The sequence below is a fragment of the Apteryx mantelli genome, chromosome 14 (assembly GCF_036417845.1).
Source record: "Apteryx mantelli isolate bAptMan1 chromosome 14, bAptMan1.hap1, whole genome shotgun sequence".
Classification (NCBI taxonomy): Eukaryota; Metazoa; Chordata; class Aves; order Apterygiformes; family Apterygidae; genus Apteryx; species Apteryx mantelli.
The window spans coordinates 20,551,405-20,577,356 of NC_089991.1; the positions used below are offsets into that span (position 1 = coordinate 20,551,405).

General features: G+C 49.2%; 1 protein-coding gene across 4 annotated transcripts in view; it reads right to left on the reverse strand.

The window, feature by feature from the left end:
• Positions 1–14,820: 14,820 nt before the first annotated feature.
• The window catches only part of FBXW11 (F-box and WD repeat domain containing 11), a 78,471-nt gene continuing 67,339 nt past the window's right edge, over positions 14,821–25,952 (reverse strand). For all 4 annotated transcript variants that reach the window (XM_067305123.1, XM_067305121.1, XM_067305124.1 and 1 more), the window contains 5 exons: positions 24,784–24,902; positions 23,970–24,080; positions 22,913–22,991; positions 21,189–21,377; positions 14,821–17,325 (listed from right to left, as the gene is read on the reverse strand). In XM_067305123.1, coding sequence (XP_067161224.1) covers positions 21,216–21,377; positions 22,913–22,991; positions 23,970–24,080; positions 24,784–24,902 — 471 coding nt within the window. In that variant the 3' untranslated portion in view covers positions 14,821–17,325; positions 21,189–21,215. The remainder of the gene's footprint in view (positions 17,326–21,188; positions 21,378–22,912; positions 22,992–23,969; positions 24,081–24,783; positions 24,903–25,952) is intronic.

A 25,952-nucleotide genomic window follows, 5' to 3' on the forward strand; every position in this document is an offset into this window, starting at 1 on the left:
CAGGATCCAGCCTGGCAATCTGTTTAGCCATATGCTTGCCTAAAAAAAGCCCCCCCAGGAACACAATCATGTCCACACTGATCTTTTTCCTTTGCAATTCCTGCTCGTAACTAAAGTCTGTGGGATAGGATCACCATCTTCTAAGGTCCTTTTTCAGCCTCTTCGTACAGCAGCTGTCCCCCTGAACTTTGCAAATGCATGCAATGGTGAAACTAAACCATCTACTTGGCAACTGCCCGTTACTGTCCCTGGCTCTTCGAGCTGGTCCATATTTCTAACGAGCCTTTCCCGTACTTGAGAAGAAGCACCACTCCTGGTCTTGCGGCAGCCCCCTAAGCAGCGCGCTGCCAGGTCCTTTCTGTTTCTCTCTTTCTCCCCCAGGCCCAGGCAGTTTGCTCTTCCTCAGCACTGCTAGGAAACGGATAAGCTTTCTGAGAGTCTCTGCTGCGTTTTGAGGACAGGATCAGGAAGCATGTCTCTGCAGCAGTGTCTCCTCTCTTGCGTCGACTGCCCAGGCTCTCCCCTCCAGTCTTGGCTTGCACTTGGGCCTCTCATTTGTGAACTTGAAAAAGTTTGTCAGGTTTTTGACATCAGCAGCATGAACTGACAAAACCAGATGGCGACAACGTGGGGATGCATGTAGAGTGCATCAGCTTCGCCCTGAACGCACACACAGTTTCAGAGAAGTTTCTCCGCAGCCCTGGCTGGAACAGGCTCACGGGCTCGTTACCGCACCGAGAGCGAGGTGCCTTCATGAGCAAGGCGGGGGAAAGCTGAACTGCTGCTTCTTTCTCTGCTTTGATTCCCCTCAAGCACTTTCATTTAAAGATACCCACATTCGAGAGGTGATTGAAGCACCCAGTAAAAGCAGCCTAAAATGATCACACCCAAGGATGCGGGTTGGCACGGAGGTTAACTCAATAGACTGATGGCACCCCAGACTTTCTGTGGGATGCAAGCTGCTCTTTTCCTCTATGCCGCAGCTCCTGAGCTGTGAACAGGAACAGCATCTCCTTTCTCCTGTCCTCTTTTGGCCTTATCTGCTAGGAAAAAACTGGTCATTCTGGTGCACACACTTTTTTTAACTCTGTTTCTACAGCATACACAGACTCAGCATTTGCTCCATTTTCAAGACCCTGTATAACAATCCTTTCTAAGGTAAAAGGTTTGTGGTCCACAGCTTTGCTCAGATCAGAAAAATCAATCTAAATACAGGCTGGAAGGAATTCATCATCCGAAGCTATGTAAACCAACACGTCAGGACAGCAGGAAGTCTTGGAACGGTGGTAAAATTAAATTTTTCCCAAGCAAAACATTTTTGTTAATTTGATAACCACCAGCATTTTATTTTGACATTAACTAAGATTCCAATCTAGATAATGGGAAATGGCAGTTTTCTGTTAAAAGCTGAGGGATTTTTATATATATATATATATACATATATATAAATATATAACATTAAAATAGTTTGGAAGCATTTGCTCTATTTCTGATGGGGAGTTTTACCTATAAGCAGCATACACTGGTATGTGTTTTAAAAAATATTTCCATATGCTAAAGGAATGCAAATGGTTGCCAAAGAAAGTGGCTGTTACAGCAGCAGGCTAGGGCTGTTTTTAAAGGAAAAACTGTTGCAGAAACTAGGTATCCACAGAGGTGCACTAAAGCAACACTAACTGCAGTGACCTTGAGATGACCTAGACCTCCTCATATTACAAAAATGAAAAGGGAGTTAGAAAATCTGAGGCCAATTAGGCTCTTTTTTTTTTCCTGGAGACATGATGAAATTTCCTGAAACAAAAACTTTAGCAAATTCTATAAAATACTTCTAGCTTTGGTGGAAAAATAAATTATTGCCTTTTTATCTCCTCATTCCTGAGGCACAGAACTGGCCCACTTCTGTTTGTGCAGATGGATTGGAGGGAAAACACCCAGAGAAGGGCCAAGCGGTGAGATTCTTGGCACGAGCAGCTAAGTGTGAAGTTATTCTCAGGGCTGCCTATTTGTTATTGCAGCAGGAATCATTAAGATTATATGGAAAGATATTGTCTGGGAAAAAGCGTGAAGTAAGGATTGCATGTCCCGAAAGGCGATTAGGGAGCAAAGCGTTGTCTGTCCCCGACGAGATCGCCCCGGACCGCCGAGACGGAGGCGGCTGCGCTCCGCTGGGCTTTGCCGCAGCTCAGCCCCCGGCAAGGGGGTCCCCCGCTTGGCGAGGGCTCGCTGCTGCGCCGCCTTTCCCAGGCGGGACGTGCGAGAAACCATCGCCAGCCCCTCGCGGGGAGAGGCAGGACCTTGTCCGGCAGCCTCCGTCCCCTGGCCAGCGCATCCGTGTGGCGGTTACTTCCTCCCCGAGGGCGCAGCGGAGGTTCCCGTGGGACATACATAAACCCTGGAGCAGGTCCTGCTCCTGCCACGCGCCCTGGCCGGCTCCCCAGGCAGCCGGACCTGCCTCCTGGAGCCGAAAGCACAGGGCAGAGACGGGGTGAAGGAGCCCCTTTCCCTCCCTGCCCTCCCTCCACCAGCTTCTGCTGACTTTTGCCTCCGGAGCAGGACGTGGGGGCAGGTGCCGGGCGCCAGGAGAGCCAGTTCAGGGCTGGGCAGCCCCGAGCGCAAGCTCTGATGGGGAGTTCAGGGACAACATCTGCTACCTCTTCATTTTTACATCTGCCACCACCACCCCAGTGCCATCGCTCCTGCTAATGCTACTAGGGTGGCAGCAGCTTTCTCCAGCCTTCCCTTGCTAAGGACAACGGCGCACTGCCTTGCGAGGAGAAAAGAGCAGCCGAGAGCAGGGCGTAAGCAGGTCCTGACACCTCACTGTCAGCGTGGCTAGCGCCAAGGCCCACAGATCAGCTTTAGCTTGAAGGGCAAAGGGTTGCCGCCCTCCACAGTCTCTGTGGTTTTCCATTGCCACCTTCTTCCAGGAGGTGCTGAGCGAGAGGCACACTGGTGTCTCTGACCAGGCAGAAGTGGGTGCAACCAGGGCTGAGGGGGCATCTCTGCAAAGCAAACCTTCCCCACCGCCGTCGCTCTTGGTGGAGCACCCGTCTGCTCCTCACCCTGCTGCTGCGCTGGTCTTCCCACCCCTGCCCCTCTGCGCCCCTTTTCCCTGCAGCCAGCCCTGGTCTGAGCCCGAGTTTCCCCGAGGCGGACGCAGAGGGGCTGCAGCGCGGGACGGGGCCGCACCGCGAGACAGGGCCCTGCTTGGGTGGGTGCCGTGCCGTGCCGTGCCGGGGCACCACGGATGGGAGGAGGGAGCCCAGCGGGGCCTTCTCGGGTCCCAGCCCCACCACGCGCAGAGGCCCCTCTGCCCATCTAAGCTCGCGCCCCTCCGCAAAACCTAGGGCCCACGTGCAAAAACAGTGAGTGATTTTCTCTCCAGCCCGACGGGAAGTAGAGGCTTGGGGCAACACCGTCCTGGCCACTTCGCTGCATCTCTCCTCCTCGCTCAGCGCAGTCCCATTCAGGAGAGGAACGTTTGTGTTTCAAGCCAAACGCTGGTGGTTTGGACTTTCACGGCTCGAGTCTCGCGCCATTCGCCGTAAGCCGTGACAAGGGTTTGCACGCTGGCCAGGAGCACGTGCCGAGATGAACGGATGCCTACGAGCGCCGGGGAGGAGCAGGCCGAAGGTCTTTGCGTGGAGCTCGCCAGACCAGCCCGGGGGATTTGGAGTCGGCGATGCGCGTCTGGTACTCCCAGCGCCTTTTCTCCGTCAGATCCCCCGCGCCACCTCCACAGAGCCGCCGAGCGCAGGCAGCCCCGCTGCAGGGTGAGGCGCGCGGACACGTGCGAAACTCGTCGGAGGCGGCGTGCCCCGGCAGGAGAGACCTGCGCGCTCGCGGCGTTCGTCTGCTGGCGAGCGGCTTCGCCGGGCTGGTACCAGGAATCCCGCAATCCCTGCGTTCCTCTGACACAGCCGGATCCCCCCGGCACGAGCGCCGCCCCGGCCTTGCAGCAGCGACCAGACAGCAGGGAAAACGATATGCGGAGAGAGAGGGTGGTCGACCTCCAAAACTTTCCAGATGCAGCCGTAACTAGATACCGTTCCCGCAGCGACGAGGTACTCGGGGGAGGCGGCGGAGCGCTATTAGCTAGTTATCGAAGAGAAGACGGAAAGCGGTAGAAAGCGGTGGTTTCCAAGGGAAGCCGCTGCGCACACGGGGAGAGCATAACTCCGTTTTTGCGATCCATGTCTGGTCTTGCCCCTCTGCAGATGGGTCACACGGACCGGCCCTTTGCAACGGAAGGTTTCTCAAATGGTTTTTGAAAGCAGCACTCTTCTGTTGAAAAAACAGAGTTTAATACATCCAAATATGGAGCAGATGTATAAAACCTGTTGAAAATCCTCTGCAATCTCTTTCTTTCAGTTTTAATTCTGACTTGTTAAATTACTGCTTAGACTGCTCAATAAAAGTCAAAGTGATAAAATGAAAGGAAATTATTCTAAGGATAAAAATTAGCTATTATTTCCGCCAGTGTTCGTAGCTCTTAGTGGGCACAGCGGTAGAGGAAACACCTACAGAAACGGAGCGAGCTCGTAAACAGCTAAATCAAGGCAAGGCTCGATTCGTCAAATAAGTGCTTCAGCCATCTGCAGCAGCCGCACTCAGCCCTGACTGCGCCTCCGCGGGTGACGTTTGGCTGCAGGTTTTGGTAATTACTGCTGGTTTTCGCAGTCCTGAAGCCGAGCCTCTGGTCAATAGAAACCTTTACTGGAAAACAAAACAAGAAAGTGTTTCACTAGAAAGCTCGCAGAACTGCCGTGAAGACGCTGCTGCAGCAGCAGCAGCAGCAGCAGTTTTGCCTGGTCAGTCAGTCGTCAGCAACCGACTCGCATCCTGTTTCAGCAACGCGGAGCACAGCACAGCACATTTTCAGGTGCCCAGGGAAAAGCTTGAGCCCGGAGAAGGCAGCGAGCGGCCGCCCCGCTGCAGAGCGGCGGCGCGGTGCGGCCGCGGGGACGCGAGCTCCGACGCCGCGCAGCACGGCAGTGAAACCTGCCCCGGACGCGGAGCCCGGCGGTTTGCTCAGCAGCCTGGGCCCGGAGCACAGGAAAACCCTGTCAGGCTGGGACAGGGCAGCCAAAATGCAATTTTTGCGTCCCCAAGGGCCAAGTCTGTGCGGGTTTTACACGGCGCTGACGATCACAACCTGTTTCAGCAGCGCTCCAAGCAATGCAGCTTGTGTCTGGCACGGGATGCCTCATCTCTCCACCTCTCCCGGAGGAGCAGCACGTCCGAGGGAAGGCTGCGTTCCCACAGATTGGATCCGGTTTGGGTTTTGGGAGGAAGATCTGTTTGGGGGTGCAGTGGAAGGGAGAGGATCTTTTGCTGGATTTATTTTTTGCGTTATAACTATGCTCGCTCCTCAGGCTGGCTCATGAAACTCCCTCTGGTGCTCAGGGAGGACGGAGCAGTGTCCGTGACGCCCTCTGCTCCCGGGGGTGTGCATCCCATGGGACCTTGGAGCAGCACAGAAGAAAGTCCGTGTCCTGCATGGACATGCTTTACCCATGCTGTCGAGAGCTGCCAGCGGTGCTCCAGGCTGGAAGCTTTTGACTGTCAGAAATCCGTAGCCCAGACCGCTACACACCTTGAAAACAAGGACTAAGGCCTTGATCTTGATCCAATGGGATGTTGTGGTTGGTGCTGTAAAAATACAGATGCTGAGGGCATGAGTCTGGACTTGCTCTCTTGGAAAAGCGCTGAGAACTCATTCCTGCAACGTGCTTCCCACATTAACCAGATGGCTCCCGAGGGAAACTCGGCATCTCCCGGGAGCAGGCGCAGAGGCGCGTGAAGGCACTGGTTTCATTGATCCCAGTATTTCTTTCCAGGTGAAAGATCTGAATTCTGAAATCTCCCTCCAGCATTTCTTACAAGATGCCAGAGGATGCCACGCACCGTATTAGAGAAATTATATTTCCCGTAGGTTAATTTCTTTGGCAACAGATGAATTTCACTAAAGCTGTTAAAAAATAATGAGAAAAAAAAACAGAGGACATGATTTTGATCCTTCTATGACCTTTTTTTCCCTATTACTCTTCATCTTCAGGACACAAGTGAGCACGGCTGGGAGCCCAGGATGGGTCAGGCAGGAACGACTGGAGCATCTTCCCATTGAGGAGAGGTAACACGCGGCCCAGACTAGCCAGGTCGGCTTCTCCCAGCCGAGCGCGCCAGGTTACTCCCACTGCAGATGTCAGCCCTGACCCAGAGAAGGCAACAAGCAGCCCAGAGGCAAATCCCGTCGGAGATCTCAGTCCTGACGCCAGCGCCTGCTTGCTAGGGAGCAACTGGTGCAAGGATCCACCCCGTCGAGAGCGCCGAAGGCGGAGAACCAGCCTCCCGGCTGCTTGCCACAGCCGTCCCCGAAGAAATTGCATCACCAAACTAACAACCACGTGGGACTTCTTAAACAGACTGTTCAGCCGTTAAAAAAACTAAAAAGGAAAAAGCATGAGGATTCGCAGTAGCTTCTTTCCCACCTCTCTTGAATACCAGCTCACTCATTCGAAAGATAAACAAGTACACGTGCTCGGGAAGCCTTAAGAGACTGGATTATTCCAACTTTTTTTTTTTTTTTTAACATTAACACGCCCATCCTTCAAAAACGATCCCGTTCGTTTGTAAGATTTAATGGACTGGCACAAAGGACCTTTCACGGACTCCCAAATTAGAGCGGACACCTGGCCACTGGGAGCTCTGGGAAGCAGCCAGCCGCCCGCGTTTGAGACCCGCGAAGCCCCCGCTCCTGTTTAACGCAGTAGCACGCTGCCGCTCAGAGCCTCCCAAGCCCTCGAGGCTGGAAAGCCCCCGTTGGAGACCTCCACCGGGGACCAACCACCACGCTGTGCTGCAGCTGAGACAACTCGAGGCCGCAAACTGCAGCACCTCATCTGCCATGGTTGCTTTCCGGGGACACTCTAGAGAAGCTCACGTTTCTAAAATTAAACCCCGAGATGTGAAGAGAAAGAGTATGCTTAATGAAACGTGAAGAAGGCAAATGCCATGGCAGTAGGAGACACAACCCCAAAAATCATTTAACGCAGAATTTATATGGTAGACAAGGAAACACAACCCCGCACAGCAAAGACAAAATACTGCTGGGCTTGAACTTTTATCAGTCTCCCCCTGCTAACGTGTCTATGTTACCGTCGTCGGTGCAGGCTGAACCTTCGGGGAACCGAGCCCGTTCCTGCTGACGGCTCCCTCCGGGACGTGGCCGTGCCGCAGCCCGAGCCCACCGGGCGCCGCTGCCCTCCCTCTTTGCCCGGGGCGGACGGGCGATGCACAGACGGGGCAGGGGCCCGGGGCACACCACGGCTCAGCAGAAAGCTGCTCCTTTCTCATTTGTTTGCAACTTTTGGTTCCAGAAAGACCTCAGCGTTACCCTGCGATCAGCTTGGGACACGGATCAGCTGAACCGCTCGAGGGCCGCTCAAAGGCTCCGCGGTACTTGGCGCTGGGCCAGCCTTGCCCGCGCAGCACGACGGCGAGCCGAGAGGCAGCATCCGGCCGCGCTCGTTCCCAAGCGTTGCCACCTTCCAGGGCCAAATCCCGGTGCCTCAGGTTACCTTTGGCCTCTTCTCATCGAGGCAGAGATTTGGTTGCGGAATCGCCACCTTCGCTCCAGGGAAACAGGCTCGGACGCTGCTCGAGGCCGTTTCATAACCTGACCTCTCCGACGGCCACTGTCCCATCCACGCCACCTCCATGCTCGGAAACGCAGAGCCCGTTGGCGCTGGCCCACCCTACGGAGTCGCACAGACGGATGTCACCAGCTCTGCTGCTCCGGAACCCCAAGCTCCCCTGCAAGGCCGCAATGGGCACCGAATTGCCACCCGGCTGCCCCCCGCCGCTCCGCTGGGGCCGAGGGAGAGGAGCCAGCGGCCGCGGCGGAGGCTCCGCGCCGGGACGGAGCCTTGGCTGGAGAGAAGCTGCAGCCCAGGAGCAGCCGCAGCCTTCGGGCCGGGTGCTTACGTGGTGCCCAGGATCTCGCCCGGCCGCTGCAGCTCCGGCGAACACCACCTCCTTGCCCATCGCCCTTCCGGGCGAGACGCTCATCCGGCAAAGCCAAATGCTCCGCTCCTCCGACGGGGACGGGCCAGCCCAGCTCGGCAGAAGACTTAAACAAAACAGAGTGAACTCTTCTTCTGAGCCTGATGTGCTTGGAAATTAAAAAAAAAACCAAACCTTCAAAGGGCTCCTTCAAAAGAAAAAAAGGAGGAAAAGAAAACACAAAATTTAAGACTGCGGGGAAAAAAAGAGTCAAGAGATACAAACGCATCTCACTTTATTTGCGCTGGGCTTTGCCAAGGAAAAGATGAAACTGCGATTCTTTAAATCGCTCCGACGAGGAAAGCTGTTTCTACTTCAGCCCGGCACCCGGCTGCAGATAAAAAAGGGGCCACCCAGCCGGCGGTGGACTTACCGCGCCGGCTACCGCCAGGGCTCGGGCGCAGTTTATGGCGCTTGGCAGCCCGTCCGCCCTGTCTGCGCTGCAGGATGAAAGGCAAGTTGCTCCTCGACTGGGATGCTTCACACGGACGTGCCGGAGCCGAGCAACGGCCCCCGCACGGAGAATCCACAAGCGAGCAGCGGGAGCGTTTCGCAGCTCGTCCCCCGCCTCCGGGAGGGGAAGCGTCCTCCAGAAGCGCTCGCTCGCGCTCGTCGATCTTCTCCCGGCTGTTGGCAAATGCCGCCGCTGCTGTTAATGGAGCCTTGCCAGCAAGTACCAAGAATAAACCTCCGAAAATAGACACCCCTCGCCCTTCTCCGGAAGGGAAAGCTGCCGCTTCCCACCCCTGCCGAGGCCGCGCGCTGGGCTCGCCCGAGCACGACATGATCAAGGGGCTCGTCCAGCCGGCGGAGAGGCCCCTGGCTTGGAAGCGAGCTCAACCCCCAGGGAAACCTGGGAACGCCAAGGCCCCGGGGGACCGGAGGGCTGCGGATGGGCTCAGCGCGGCCGCGCTGGGGCCGGTCAACCCGCCGCCTCCCGGCCCTCGGAGCGCGCAAGCAGCCGGTGCCGGCATTGCTGCCACGGCTCCCGGGCCTCTTTCGTGGCCAACAGCCACGTATCGCCTCAGGCATGAGGTTTGGGGGTAAAACAAGGTTTTGGCTCCAGCAGCTCCGGCTTGCAGAGCCTGGGTAGGCTGCGGCCGTCCGGGGGCCTGGACACACGCTGCCACCTCCCTGCCACCACCCCACGCTGCTGGCCCTAAGCCACCCTTAGTTTTGGCACTTTGCAGGTGGTTTTCATCCCATCCCCAGCAATTTTCTAAGACCTGCCTCGTGTAACCTGTCCAACGGTGGATCCGCGATTCCCACCGGGTGCTTTGCCAGCTTCTCCCCGCATCGCCCTGCGGTGCTGCTCGCGGAGGGTCGAGCGCCGGCTCTCGCCGCTGCCCGTCCTCGGCACGGAGCTGCTGGCAAACCCTCTCTTCGCTGGTGGATGAACTGGCTTCATCTCATTCATTTTTAATCTATTATCTGTCATTTTATCTCTGTAATTAAAATCGGGGAACCCCTCTGCACGGGGGTTTAAGTCCATTTCTGAACCTGCAGTTGTAGAGGAGCTTTCCGAGCTGCACGAACCCGCCGGGCTCCCGGGAGCCTGTGTCCTGCGAGCTGCCGCGGACGAAGTTACTCGCGTCACGGCCGTGCCCCGAACCGACGACGAACGTTTTGACAAGAGCAAGCCACCAGCGCCTTCCCCGGGGAACAGCCTGGAAGCAGTCAGCGTTCGCCGCATCGGGAGCATCTCGGGAAGAGAGGAACAGCCAAGGGAAAGGAGGGATTTGGGGCTGTGGCGATAGCACGCGGCCCCCACGTGCCGGCCGAGGATCTTCCCGGAGCAGCCGGACGCCGAGCTGCTCGCCCCACAGCCCGGCCGCTCCTGCCCCGGAGCGCGCAGCCGCCCCACGGGAGGGCAAACGCAGCCAGCGCTCGACTGAGTGCGGACGGCTTGCGGGAGACGAGACGAGTTTCTCCGACAAGCTACGCAGCGAGCAACGCGCAGGGGAACGGCAGTCCAGGTTTCATCCTTGATGCCGGGGGGAAAAAGCTGTGCGCTCGCTGCCTCCGAAGCCGGCAGTGACGGGAAGGGACGGACATGCAGCAGCGTGCTGCCACCGGAGCTGCCAGCAGGTCCCGGCTAAGCCGCCGTCGTGCCGCAGCCCATCGTTAAATCAGCGCCAGGCGCTTCCGCACGCAGGGGCATTTGCTGCGCAAGGGAAAGGCGCCGGCTCAGCTGGGAGCCAGGCAGCCGGGAAGCGTTCTGGGGGCAAAAGGAAGCGTTTTGGGCAGGCAGGAGCCCTGCCAGGTGGCTGCCGCTGCTCTGGGCAGCCGGGCGCTGGGCCCGGCCGCGGGCAGCACCCGGCTCGCCGCCTTGCGGCTCCATCGCCAGCAACGGGGCAGCAGGAAACCTTGAAACCCCTCGGCCTGGTCTCGGCTGCAGCACGCGACCGGCTCGGCTGCGGGCAGCGCCAGGAGCACCTTCCACGCTCGCCTCCCGCGCTGTCCCCCGGGGCGAGGGACGGCGGGGGCCACCGCCTCCGGGCTCCCCGCAGGCTTTGCCGCTTTGATCCGCGCAAAGCCCTGGGCTGAGCCCTCTTAGCCTGCCCACCCCGAAAGTGGGTTAAACTAGCCAGAAGCAAAACTGCCGACGAACACGAGCTCAAAAACAGGAACGAGTGACAGAACAGCTACTGCAAGCCCTGCCCGGTCGGTTCCCGTTACAGACGCGTTGCAAGCACCGCACACCCTGGAGGCGGGAGCTAAGGAGCATTTGCTTGTGCACATCAGGACAAGCGCTTCCGGAGCCCCCTTGCGTGGATCGGCAGCTCCTGGTCTATTAGGAAATGATGTTTCTACAGTCGTCATTTGCTGACATGTTTGCTAACCTGCTGCGGCATAAAGAAATAGAGGAAGAAACGGCACTGAAGCCACTGGAGGAAAGTAACTCGTAAGAACGCGAACGCCCCACGCGGCTGCCGGGCCAGCCTTGCCGCGCTCGGCGGAGCCGAACGGCGCCGGGATCGCACCGCTTGGCCTGGCTCAACGAGCCCTGCTGTTCCCGCGAGTGAACAGGGTACAGCCTGGCAGAGAGTTAACTTGGGAAGACTCATTAGCTGCAACGATATTTTTAAAAACGTACTTGGTTTGCAAAACGCCCTCACGCCGGCTGCGCTCCCTTGCCGACCCGAGACAAGGCAGTGGCTGCTGTAAGCAGCTGCCCGTACGCCCGTCACCAGGAAGATGCCCTGCAAAAACACGTGCGATCCGCCCTCCAGCCCGTGCCAGGCGCCATCTTCACACCCTCCCCTTTTCCCTCCCCTTAGCCGGGCTAAAGCCCCCAGGCCCAGACTAGCAAGGAGCTTTGGGATCCATCCAGCGCATGTTGCAGGACGGCGCTGGGTAACTTCCACAGCCGTTTCGGGAAAGAGCAAGCTCCAGAGACCCATTAGCTCTAATCGCTTTTATCCCTGGCAGGAGCCGGCCCAGGGCAGGCGGCCTGGCGCAAGGCGGCTCTGCGGAAACCCGGCCGCGCGCCTGCCCAGCGGGAGAGCACGGCGTTCCTTCGCACGCGGGCGGTTAGTCCGTCTCTGCACGCTTTCCTGCTGGGCCCCAACTGCCCTCCTTCCCCGAGCCCAGGCCACGCTGCTCTCGCAGCCCCAGTTCCGGTCACCCACAGCTGCTCAGGAAAAAACAACAACTTCTGGAAATAGTGAGCGGCAGAGTAAAGGGCAGACATCCGCGAAGATAAAACCCCGCGCTGCAGCAGAGGATTCAGCAAAGTCGAGCAAAACGTCGGGCCTGGAGCACTCGCTTCGGCACCTGCCCGGCGAAAGCCAGGGCGGAGGCGCTGCGACAGCAGGCCCTCCCTGGCCGCCCGCTCAGCCCGCGGCCGCGCGCTGCGCTGCTCTCCCGCCTGCTGCGTCCTTGGATCAGGCCGATTCATTTGACCAAAGTCCATTTGCACCCACGAAGCTCATCGACACAGCTCCGACCGCCGCAGCCACCCAAGCTGAGCTGGAGCTGATTCAACACGAGCCTTCGTCGAGGCGATACGTTCTGCAGCGGAGCTGCTGTCCAGCTCTGCTCATGCAGCGGAAAAGCTAAGACCAACTTTTCTGCACACGCTGACATGCGACAGCGACCAATCTTCGCAGTGACAGGCCAAGAGCCACCGCTTCATGGTGACAGATCAGGGATGACTGAAGAACTGCATGCGCAGGGATATCGCCAGAGCCACGTCCGGCATCAGCGACACCAGATCGTCCTGCCAGACGACCACAGTTCAGGTGCGACAGCGCAGCCCGCTAAAGCATGTTTGCAAGTTTTGCAAATTTTCCAGTTTGCAGGTAGTTGAAGCGTGCGAGTTAAAGAGTCTAACAGAAATCGCTCGTCGTTCCTACCCCTCTAGCACTTTCCTTGCCAACCTTGTGCCGAATCGAGCAAACCCACCACTGCTCAGCAGACAACCCAAGAGATCACACAAATTCGGAGGGCAATACTGCTGGCCTGCTTCTCAGGATAAAAACACAGCTGCTCCACCACCACCACCACCACCGGGCACCAAAGGACCTAACACACACCCATTACCTCATTTTTAAGTGTAAACCCTTTCCCATCACCTAGCTACCAAAGGCATCAGCAGTTCAGACTAACAACAGCCTGGAGCCCCCCAGTCCCTCCCGTTCATCCCCCATCCTCCGAGAGTATCGAGTAACAACGTACAGCAAAACCACGCGCTCGTGTAAGGCGGTAAGGCAACGAGCAGGGTAAAAGCAATTCTCCTGTACATTTAAGAGACAAGGCTACTCATACCTTGAAATCCGAGAATGCTCAATACCCCTGGCCTTAACCGCAGCCAGATGTTCCCAAATTTGCTGTCGCTGGCCCGCGTGCTCCTCGCAGGATGCTTCACACCAGTGCAGTGACATCCTGCCCAGCCCAGGATATCACTCCCGGCTTTGGTAAGAGGAAAGAGTTAAGACAAGAGCCAAAACCATCCGAAAATGAGTGTGAACAGCCAACAGAGAGGTGCCTCAACAACTTCGGTATGAAGCTCTCCAGTGGGAATTAACAGAAAGGACGACTAAATAAAGTCCAACTGCAAGGAAAACCAAAGGCCACCCTGGTAAGAAGGGGGGGGGGGGGAAATTGGGGGGGGGGGGGAGTTTGACCTCAAAGTTTATACTTCAGATTTTAGTAGGTATATCACAGTTTTTATGACTTATTTGGATGATACTCAGCAAGACATCCACGATAGCTTTAAAGAAGTTAGTTCGATAAAGCTTCACTTTTTACAGTGTACTTCCAGCAGAAAACTTGGGAGATTTTACTTGCAAGAATTGCTTTCCTTGCGCTGAAGGGCAGCTACGTTCCGAGCAGCAGTAAAGTTACTTTGAAAATTATTATCCAGTGATTGTCAGAGTGGGCCAAGAAGAATAAGCAGCAATCCACGGCAGAGAGAAACACTGAAGACTGAACTCTTCTAATACTTAGCCAGAACTTTGTTCATACTCTTAGCACAGCGTTTACAGTACCTTTAAAAACACTTAAGGTTAGTACTTCCAACATCTACCTTACCAAAAACAACACTCCCATGAGAAGGTTGCTGGTGAGCCCAACGGCAAGCCTGCAAAGTCGGCTCTGCCGCCACGGAGCGGGCTGGAGCCACGGTGGTTCAGCAGGGATCGCGCGCAGGATCGGTGCGAGCACCGCACCGGCATCGCGGCCACCCTCGATGAACCGGCCGGACACGAGCCAGTTCCCCCGGCACTAACGGCCATAAGCCGCCACCAGCGGATCTGCAAGATAAATCACCATCTGGTCCGACTGTTCGGGAATGAACTGTTGTAGCTCATTTACCCATTACCAGGCGGCAGCAGCAAAGACGTCTTCAATTATTTAAAAGCAAAGTTCACTCACAAATGACACTACTGACAAAATACCAGGGAATGCCAGTTTATTTTTTATTTTAAAACCTTGAATCCTTCCACAGGAACCTGCAGACAAGTTTCTACTAGGAAAACGACGCTTTGGTAAACTCGCAAAAACTAAGCGCTGGTAGCCCAGCATGTAACTACCTTTTTGTGTTACTGATGTGACTAATGTCAAAGAACATACTAGTGATTTTTTATCATGATTGGGTAACATGAAAACTTTGAGTCACTTAATTCTCAGTCACTTGCAATAGCTAAAGAAAAAACAAGAAAAAATAGTTTTTCTCAAGACAGAGCTAATGCCAGAAGACCCTTTACCCGAACAGGGCATGAACAGAGATTGCTTCAGCAACCAAGGAAACAGGTAGTATTTAAACATTCTATTTGCATTCTTGATGAAGGGGGAAAAAAAGAAAAGAAAAAAAGAAGTCCCGCTTGTGACAGGTCTGCTGACGCGCGAGACGGAGGCACTGCAGGACAGCAGAGATGTTCGGCTGCTGTAAGATCACACTAGCTCCCAGCTCAGCTTCTCACTGCGCCTCCCCCGCACGCGCTGTGATAAACGGAAGGGGAAGGAAACGTTTCCGAACGGCATCGGTCCATGCCAAGGCATGCGGCTGGGCCGGCGCGGGCGGTTCACACGAACGCCCTGGGCCCGTCAGCCTCGCGCCTGGCGCTGCCGAATTACCACCGAGAGGCATCCGCTCGATTAGCACCGCTAGCGCCGTCGCCCACCACGGGCAAGTACAGGAACGCTTGCAAGCACGAACTCTGCATTAGTACAGCTCTGCGCTGAACTTGGATTAACTGATGCACGATACCAACCTCTGGCTAGAGGACATTACTTGACCATGTATTCGACAAATTAAGTTCAAACTTTTTTTTTTATTAAGCACATTCCACAGTACAAAGCTTTAGATCATGAACGATATCTGTACAATTTAACAGTTTCAATAAGCTGTTCATACACCAACTTTCCAAACAGATAATTGGCAAACATAATTACAAGTTAGAATTAGACTATCCCAGTGCTTTGAAACATTAATATAGCAGTAATGTACAGTTGCTCAATTATGGTTAGCAAAACAAAGTCCAGAGTGCAGCCAGGATCACTACCATTAATCCCAGGAGTCATGTTCCTTGGGTGCCAATCACAAAAGTCCACTGCTATGTTACACAAAGCACAAAGAAGTTTAGACTGCATGTTCAAATACCATCATCTCCCAAGGAAAAACATGAATTTAAATCTTACACATGCATTTAAAAAAAAAGAAAGAAAAAAAGGACTCCATTCTTCATAAACAAAATACCTTTTTCTTCAGGGCTGCAACAGATTCTTTTTAAACAGTTTAATATTAAAGCTAGTAGATGAGAAGGGTAAAGTAAGACACTTTCACAAACTACTGTCAAGCTTACCAAGAAGTGATCTTATGGACGCTCAGGAGCGTGTTTTTAATCTTCTGTATTTCATCACATTCGGTCATCTTGATGAAATAAATATCCTTGTAGTAACATGTAAAAGGGAGTTTCTTAACTTAAACACTGATCCCAACACCTCTCTCAATGTGAAGGGTGAAGAGGAGAAAACCTTAAGTCGCACTTCTGTAACGTTTCGGTAAGGTCTGACGGGCACTTTCTCTGGATTTCCTCGACACGGATACGATGCTCTAACCACAGCTGTTCCACCTAGGATTAAACCCTTGGCAGCCTGACTTTCCTTAACCTTTCTGGTCACACAAGGGAAAAACGCAAGACCGTGAAAGCGCTGCCAGAGGACAGACAAACAAACGTACACGACACACAATGACGGGGGAAGGACAGCACATTTCTGCGCCTGCACGCTTCTTCCCCGAGAAAACAGCCGCATTTCACACCGAGTTCAACCGAAGGATTAAAGAAAAGCCACCGACAGGCGTAGTCATACATGGCTAACAAAGATAAAATATTCACGTTTGCATTTATCAATGTCTTGTCTTGACATAAGAAAAATGCAGTAGCGTTAATATGACCACATAAATTAGACTGTGACAACGTAAGAAGACGCTACCGAGATTTGCTAATAAAAGCAGGCTAATGAAGATAAACCATGACCAGGACACCACGACGTGGTCACAGCTGACAGCTATGGACAAGAAACCTAGCGTGGTAACCAGAGCATTGACTTGAAGGGACCTCCGCTCCACCTTAAGGAAGTGTTACAGATCATACATAAATAAATTTAACTTTGGCCCATGGCGTCTTCTCCATTGAACAGCCAAACTAATGCTGAAGAAGGACATCAGTAGGCCTTTGCGACAACCTACTGCTGTTAAAAGAAAGACATCTGTAAATACTGCGGCACAAAATATAAGATACAGAACATAAATTAAACATTTTTTTTAATTTTTAAAAAGTTTAGAAATTACATTTTAAAATATGTAGTTCCCATTAAAAAAATCCTAATGAATACTGAAAACCTCCTTTTGCAGAGAAAATTTCTAGGCAATTTGTATTAACCCCTACAGTGCCAGTAGTTAGAACATCCTGCTGCCAAGTGCTAACACATTTTGTATTAGTGTGTAGTGTCAGGAAATCCTGACTCCTAGCACCCGGAGGTTACACTGTTATGTACATTATATCTACATGCTTATACAGTATTTGAAATGAGGCAAGCACACATGGAAAGGTTTTACTATACCAAACATTAGGAAGCGTAGGACGGCTGGAGTACAGAGCACAGTTAAAAGGAAAAGACAGTGCTATACAACTAGTTTAGATAACCTAGCCTGAATTACAGGTAATCTTTAATTTAAAAGAAATTATTGGTGCAGAAACCAGTAAACTGTAATCCAAAAATATTACTGATCAATTCAGAAATATTTCTAATAGTCCAACGTACACTCCTATCAAACAAAACAGGCTCTGAATCGGTCATGAGAGTAAAGTCTAAAGGACAATGGTGACTTTGAAAGCAAAGCTCTGTACATTCTGGGTATGTGTTTGGCACCCAAATTTCATTGGAGAATGTTTTTTCTTGAAAGTCAGACAAAAGTGCAAAGCAATATAAATTAGGCCAAGTCCTTTCTTGACTTCCGATTTATTTCTGAAAAACAAGCCATCAGAGTTCAGTTTCTACGGACAATTTACATGTGAAGCTTTGGATTTTCATTGCAGGGAAGGACAGGCTTCTCAAATTCATCTACTCGAAGTCAGTGAATTTGTAGCAAATTCAGAGACGACCACTGAGAGCAGGAAAGATTAAGAAATTTAGATATAGGATTGTGCTGCTTTGCATCTACACAGCATCTAGAACCAATTCTGACTTTAGCTGTCAATCAACATCTTCAGGCATGTAGTAGCCAAAAATCCAGTAGTTCAAGACTGTGAAACCCTGAAAAAGACAAAAGACAAGCTGAACCGACAGGACACGCAAATCAAAAAGCAACATTTGGAGGCGTCTGCAGGATGTTTAGCGCGCACCATTTTTCCGCACTCCAAGCTGAACCTAAAAGGGCAAAATACCTCGAGTACAACGCTCCTCCATGACTCCTTAGGGGGACTCTCCCCTTCAGAGTAATTCACTTGGTGCTACAAGTGCTGCCTTCAAGGGCAGGTGCACCTCCACAGGACATTGCCTTCGCTTGCAGAACATGCTTGAATTAAGCTTAGAAAAGAGCAGGACTCTTAATGGTGCTGGTTCCTCACGGGGTGGAGGGGCTGGGAATCAGGCACAGCTGGCATTTTTCTTACACACAGTAAGAAACAAAGCCCCTCCTGGGGAGTAGCGACGAACCGCTAGCTTTAGCCGTGCTAAACGGTGAACGCTATCGACCGAACCAGTGACCTGCCCAAAACCACAAGCAGCTCTTCCCCTCTCCTCCTCCATGCTGCATGGTTTTGCATAGGACACAAAGTTCAGTTGTTTCGAAACACGGGTTTTTAAGAAACCAGACTAAAAATCAAGTAGTTTTACATTTCACTTGCCTTTTCCAGTCACGTGACTACGTTATTAGCTTGGAGAAGATGTAAATTCTGAGCGTAATTAAATCTGAACTTCCATTTTACTTGCCGCTTCCCAAAATCATTGCTACGGACTACGGTGCACTGCCCTATTCTGATGGGAAACTCCCACGAAAGGTTAAAACATCTTCAGGCACTTTCCCCCACCTTCCCTTCCCCCCAGCCCAAGGCCTAGTGCTTAATATAAGAATATTAGACTATCATATGGTAACAATTTTTATCATGTTACAATAAACAACAGGAATTCAACAGAAAGCAATAAAACTCTCACAGCCAACTGCCAGGACTGTCAAAAATGATCCGCTTTGAAGCGGCATAACATTGCAAGCCTTGTAAAAAAGGGTAGAGGGCTGCTTCAAAATTCAGAAAACTATAATGTTTAAAAGCATATAAAACTGTTTCATTAAATGTCATAATGAAATATTAGCTGTTTGACCATAAATTTATGTAAGATTTATGGTTTTTGGATTCTGAATTTAGACAAACCTGTCAAAAAGTGACATCACAACATCTCTCCTGTCTAAGGAGGAATTATTAAAGGAGTGTCATTACCAATACCAAAAACTCCCAGGATATGGAGATCTGCATGTTTTCAGTTCTGCATCACGGCACAAGTCAGACATAAGCTGTTCAAAATTGTCCAGTGTGCAGAATTTGAAAGGAAGAGAAGAGTGCCAAAGGCATTTCATATTTCATCAACAAATCTCAGTGACAGTGGGTCTGGTGGGCCACATGTGGCAGGAGAGAAAATAAGACACCCGCATGCTGCTGGTCAACTGAACTGAAATAAATTTTATTCGGCTCCTAATTACTTTTGTGCTTAACGCACACAATGCATGGCTTTTCCATGAATCAAAAAATTAAATAAAGCAGCTTGCCAAATATACTTCTGTAATTTTTTAAGCAAAACAATTTGTCAGCTTCAAATTAACTTGAAACTTCACAGAAGAAAGTACTGATGTATAAACTGGAAAATATATGGAGTTTGTTCCCAAAACTATCATCTTCTTCCCATGCAGCCTGTTCTAAATGCCTGAAAAGGCAGGAAAAAAATAAATTATTCAGAAAGGAAAAAACCACACCAAACCCAAAGGTTTCTACAGGGAGGGAAAAACATTCAACTTCAACAGGAGTTTCCACTGCAGAAGTTCATCCAGGTAGTGACCCAGTTTGCAGAGAAGCCAGCGACAGCATCTTTAACGGAACAGGACAGAGTCCCTAGAGACATTATCACCAGTGACAGCAACAAGCTTTCCACAATGAGAATATGGGTTTATCACCCCAGACAGGAAAAAAAGAAAAAAGATTAAAAAAGGGAACACTTTCAAGTGGAAGCGAAGGGCTGGCAGTCCTGGAGGACCTAGCTGTCTGGGTAGTTTCAGGGTCTATCTCCTAGCAAGCTGTGTCCTTTAAACACTTGGCCACCCCCTAGAAACATTAGACAGCTATTTTCAGATTTCTGATTTCCTCTTACTGCAGACAGAATAAGAAGTTAGTGAGTTTTAACGTCACTTCTAAATTACCCTTGCAGTAGTGTTAATGTTGCAATTTCTTTCAAGTTTTTAAATGAGCTGTTCAATTTATTTAGTCAATACTTGTAGTAGCTCTTTCTACATTAAAACACCACTTAGATTCTTATTTTTCATTTAGAAAGGAAGCATAACACCACATGTATGAAAACGCAGGGAATACAAGCAATTCCCTAACATTCAAACAGAGCAGAATTTCAGTTTGTGTGAGCAACCATAACTGACTTAAATCTTGAATGCAGAAGCGCAGTTAAGATAACCAGAAGTGCAGGCACTTCCTTTGGTTTTAAGGGAAAGTGAATTCCATTAGCAGCAATAACTGTCCCAGCTATTAACTGCCAGTAGATTCTGTACACTAACTCTTCATCCTAGCAGAAGACTTCTTCCTTAGGCAGGGGACTAACCATAACAACAACTGCAGGCTCTGAAAGAGAGGAAACAGTCTGATGATGGCCAGCTTTCTGCCCAGACCCTCTGTGGACCCTCTCGAGCCCCTGGACCCAAGCGCTATATCCAGAGATGACACTATCTCGGCTTCCTTTAAAATGAGGATGAGTTCAGTTAGTAGGAAATGCTGCCAACATTTTCCCGAGGAATGCTTACAAGTGAAAAAAATCATTTTTATGAACCTGTATTTCAAAAAAGCAAAACATAATATCACAAGGCAAGGAAAAGACATTTCCCTGGCCAGAAGAGCTTCAACAGAAAGACTGGAAGAGCTTGAGGAACTCCTTGCTACAGCAACAAACATGCGCAGAGAGATAATGAAAGCCTGTGGTTACATGGAGACGGCGAAAACTTTCTCCCCAAGGTATTAGCAAACTACTAATTATCTACTCAAATAAAATAAATCCTTCCTGCAGGGGCAACGTTAATCCTAATTCCTCTTGCTGCGGTGTCTCCACTTCCTTGGAAGCGTCTAGTATCAGCACTGGCAGAGACGGCATTGGAGATATGGGTGACTGTATTCTGCTTTGGTAAGGCAATTACTATGTTTCCAAATCCCAGCGTTATTCACAGCTATTTATAGCCTGAAGTGCAATTGTTGGCAGCAATACAGATGACATGAGGAAAAGAATCTACAAGCAGATCTACAGCAGAGTTTTTACCCAGCATGCTTAGAGAACTAAATAAAGCTGACTTGCAGAAAAGCATTAAAATAGTCAAAATTTATGTGCGCTGTTTTTGACAGCTTTCAGCTGTCATGTTGCTGAGCACAATGGATTTTTTAGTTCTGAAAGCTATCCCTATTACTCGTGGTTGTCACAGAATTGCTCGCTTACGATGAGCATTCGTCCAAAGGTCATATGCACGTTCAGTTTATTAGCGATGCATTACAGTGCTCAATACAAAGAATCAAATGCAGAAAGTAAATGTCTCAAAAACTCTAAAAGGTGTATTTAGAATATATGTGCAGGAATTTGAGAATGTTGCAAGCACGTAGCTTTTCATATATTAATACCTGAAGTACCCAGTTACAAACAGGAGGGCGTATACAGGGCGTGAAGGTAAGATACTACAGTCTTACAAATTTTGTAAGCTGAAGCATGGCATCATACGAAGACCACATAATGCAAGAAGTAGCATAAAGAGATTTTATTTCCTTAAGAAAAACAGCAGCTTGTTGTTCTGACCATGCCTACCTGCAAGCAGAGTGGTGATTTCACATATTCACAATACAGTCCGTAAAAAGCAGCAGCCTTACCTTCTGAGGGTAGTAAAGTGCAGACTGTTATCTGGAGATGTAAGTGTATGTTCTAGATGGAGAGCGGGTCTCGTTCTGGGCACTGGGTGGCACATTTAAGAAATCCCAAATCAGAATCGTATCGTCATGGGAACTACTGATGATCTGAAATTCATCAAACTGGAGTCTAAAGACACGTCCTGAATGTTCCTGTGAGTAATAAAAATTCAGTTAGTGGAGCAAGAAGAGGGAAACGTCTCATTACATTTGTACTCACACATGTATCTGGACACAGAATGGTGAATTAAAATTCTGGTGCGCTGATTAAGTTCTTAGTTATAGTTAACCTGAGTTTAAGACAAGCTCCTTTTGTATGTAAACTTTTACAGCAAAAAGCATGTCTTCCAAATAAAGTGCTTGTAAGCCTTGAACCTTCCCTGGAGGGAAGAGGTTGAAGCAGAGATTATTAAAGACAGAAACAGCCTATCAATCCAGAATAAGCAATGCAGAAGATCAGCTGGCACTGACAAACTGCCAGGGTTCCTTCTATTACATACCATTTTGTATTCAACCCTGCTGCTTAATCAATTTTTATATAATCTTAATAAACCACATCACAGGCTCACCTAGGTCCTGCTTCTGGAAGTATCATTATGGTTCACTTGCTAGTAAAGGCAGACTGTGTTCAAACGCTGCCTTAAAGAACAGGAGCCACAGGAGTACGTGCTCCCTAAGCTCCTTTAAGGATATCTCAGAAGAGCATTAAGAGGACCATAAGATGTTCTCCACTTTGTGCACTCTAAGCAGATTTAAAAGGAGCACACCGCCTTATCAGAGAACTAACCGAAGCTGTCAAACTGCTCCGCAGTCTGGAGTCTGAACTGGAGTTTACTCACAGGAGGGTAAGAAGCAACTTTGCATATGGAATAAAAGGATAGTTAAATCTCATCTCCAGGCCAAGACTACTGAAAAGACTAAAACTTAGAACTATTTCGTGCAATACAAGCACTTCTGCAGGAGCCGGATAGGCCAGGCACATGCTCAATAAACCAGCTACCATTACATACTGCCAAGAGCTTTGGGCTGCTACTAGCTCGACAAATGTCAAACTGACTCCTGAAGTAACATTTTATGTACATTTCTGTGAAGAGAAAAATGAAACACTTCCTCCCCCCCCTTTTTTTTTTTTAAATCAAGTCTACTGTCATACATCAAAACCCTATTACAAAGAAAAACATAAGCTAAGTAACCACCTTAAATATGATAGTCCTCTGAAGCAATTGGAGCGCCTTGTGGCGACTCAACATCCCCTTCCCTTCCACAGCTCTTCCTTCCGAACTGAAGGAGAAAGGTTTGGGAAAGGCTCAGAGAACTCCATCCCCCCCTCACCCCCACGCCACCCTTTTAATGAGAGGAAATGTATTTAAAGCCAGGACTACAGTATCTATAACGATATTAGGGTACCACACCAACAACTAGAACGACTAGATACAGTGACACAATGATTATAATTTTAGAGCATCTAAGAATCTTGAGCTAGGAAAACTTAATCTTTCTTTTAAGGACACATTCAAATTATTCAGGACATCGCAATATTTCCTTTTTCTTCATTCTTAGCATGAGAAGCAGACTAGACTTTATAAGACATCCTGAGTTTCCCACCTATCCCACTAGACTATAATAAAATGCCTTTCCCTTTCAAATAAAAGATTTCAGATAACCCCAAATGAATTAATTTTACATACCACTAACGTACGCAAGCATAATGTACTTGCTGGAGCACGCGGGTCAAGAGCAGCTTGCAAGTCCCAAACTTTAATTTTGCTATAAAGTAAAATAAAGAGATTATAACAAAAACATTGTTTCAAGTACAAGCATAGAATAAGTATCTGAAGCAATGGAAGGAATGCCAGGTTTTCCCTACAGTTAATTTATCAGGATCAAGCAAAATATTAGAATTTACCTACACTGATATACTAATGTTCAATCTCTTGAAGCACAGACAGTTTTCTGTTTCTTTTCAGCACCAAATACAGTGATGTCTTTGTGATGGACCAAATGGATTGACAGATATTACGAACACACATATAAACACAGTTAATTTACACAAGTGATTTTAGAACTGCAGATCTCAAAAGCCTACAGCACTACTGATGAGCGCAAAGCCTGTCCGCCTGAACTACAAATCAGACAGAGAAAGAAATGGAGAATTTGGACACGGACGCAAGTTTTCCTGAATTTACTAAACCGTTAAAATACTTCTTACAAGGCAGAGCAAGACCAAAGCACTAACTGCAGGGGTCTTACCTTCAGCATACCAAAAATGATCACTTAAGAGCTCTGAGAGCCCTACGACATATATTACACACACAAAAACATTTTCCGTGCTGCTGCCTAATAAAAAGAGAAAGCCAAAACTACTCTGAGAGCATGGGATTTGGCAGGGAACAATTCCTGAGGGAAGAAACAAAGGAATGCACTTTTTTAGACTGGTTGCCACTTAAGCCAAACAAAAATGTATTTTCTACCAAAAGCCAAACTTGGGTGATAAAACAACTGAGGACCCTGTTAAAGAGCACCAGAAAAGCATTTTGGATTATAATACAAATCTACTCAGAACGCAGTTTCTTGGCTCCCTAAAACTGCAGCCTGCTGCGTTCAGATCTTCACGCAGGAACCACTCGGTTACATATTGATCCACCAGTCAAATCAGAACAGAACCTCTACATAAGGCCTAACAGCTTCCAGAAGGTGCTTTGTTAAGAAAGGCCAAACTTCTCAAAGTTGCATTTAAAAACATACCCATCATAGGCTCCACTAACAATTCTCTTGTTGTCAAACCTGATGCATCGAACCAGTTCTTCATGGCCTTCTAATACTCTTAAGCAGGCACCACATTCAATGTCCCATAGCCTTAAGAAAAAGGGGGGAGAAAAACAAGACAAAACAAAAAACAAACTTTGAATACTTCAGGTTCAGCACCTGTCCCTTAGCCTTACGTGCAGCAATTCAACCATGCTATTTACGTTTTTTCTGTGGAAAATACTACACGAAAGGCAACTATAGAACCCCAAGATGTTCCTTGCATTCAAGTCACAGAAGAGAGTAATTCTGATATGCTGCTGCTGCAACATAATTTGGTCTATTCAAAATTACAAACAAGTAAAGGTTGGGTACTTGTTAAATTATTTCAGTGAGTTTTTATACGCTGATTTGTGTTTGTGTGCGTGGGGGGGGGATGGACAGACACTGTTCATTCTGCATATACCAGTCTCTATTAGAGGTTCAGAAAGTAGTTAAACCAAACAGTGAACAAAGTCTTTCTCATTTCTCTAACCAGAAGACAAGGTAATAAACTAGCAGGATCAATTAACATTTTTTTGTTCATTTTTGACTTAAACCTTGCAATTGCAATGTTTCAACAGGGCTGTATATAATATGTTTATTCTCACACCGAACAAAGTTTTTGGCCATACGTTATCTGCATCAATAACAAGACAAAGGGGTTTTTTTTGTACTTGAAGTAGTGTAGGACAGTATCAAAGGTCAGGAGAAACTGTTTTCACATGTGCAGATGTACATCGTTACACACCGATAGCAGCTTTTTGGCACCCACCTAATAGTATTGTCTGAGGACCCGCTGACAACTAGTCGATCCCTGTACTGGAGGCACGCAATACCACGCTTGTGCCCGTTTAGAGTACGAACAAACTCGCATGTACTTGTACTCCAGACCTGTGAAAAATGAGATAAAAGCTTCTCTCAGAATTATGCACAATCAAGATTTTTGAGTTTCAACAGAACCTGTTAAAAATTCATAACGAAAGAGGTCTGCGGTTGGCCTTTGGTAGCCAGTTGAATGAAAACTTGCATAAAGTTTTTACAGGCAAGAACAGGTACGCTGCATTAACAGAAGGCTAGCAAGCACTGCGGGGAGCTAGCAGTGACAAGAGCCACGGGCACTGCTATTGCGCACAGTCAGTGAGAAAAGTTCAGGGAGGTTTTTTGTATATAAAATATTTTCAAGTGGTAGAGACTACTCCAAATGATTTTTAAAAAACTTCATTACACTTGAATATTCATAAGTTAGTCTTTTTAAAGAGTGGAAGTTACCACATACAACAAGCAACTTTAACAAGACCAAAACTGTGATCTATAAAAGTTTGGTGACCGCTTCTTTCTTAACATTAGTTGAGCAACTTCACCCATTTTTAATAAACTGTAATTGAAGTTGTAATGTAAAGTATCCAGTGGCTCTTTTTCCAGCATGCAACAGTACCTTTGGCAGATATTTGGACACAGAACTGCCAAGAGCTTTTTGGCATGGCCTAAGGTAGCTCTAATTCTAGAGAAGGAAGGGTGGAAACGCCTTTGTTGTATTAATACTGTGGGTAACTCAAATCTCCTGGTATGTATATGTATATATATAATCTTCAAATACAGCATTTTAGTTCTTGAAACAAGGCAAAGCCTGGTTTAGCTGTTGGGAAGATGGGGTGAGGAAAGATAACTGTTGATAAAATTCATGTCTGGGACAGGCCTGCCAATTGAAATTCAGAAATACCATTTGGAAAAAGGCACAAAATGTGCCACATTGAACAAACAAGCCAGTTGTGAGACTAGAGTTTAAACGGCGAATAGACTTCACCTTTTTGTAATTGTGTCAGAAGCTACCAAAATGTTCCAAGCCTAGTTATTTGCATAAAGATATTAACAGCTAGTAAAAGCAAGCGACTAGCCGAACAGCAAAGAAAGGCACAGAACTGCTCAGGAATCCTTTTGCTA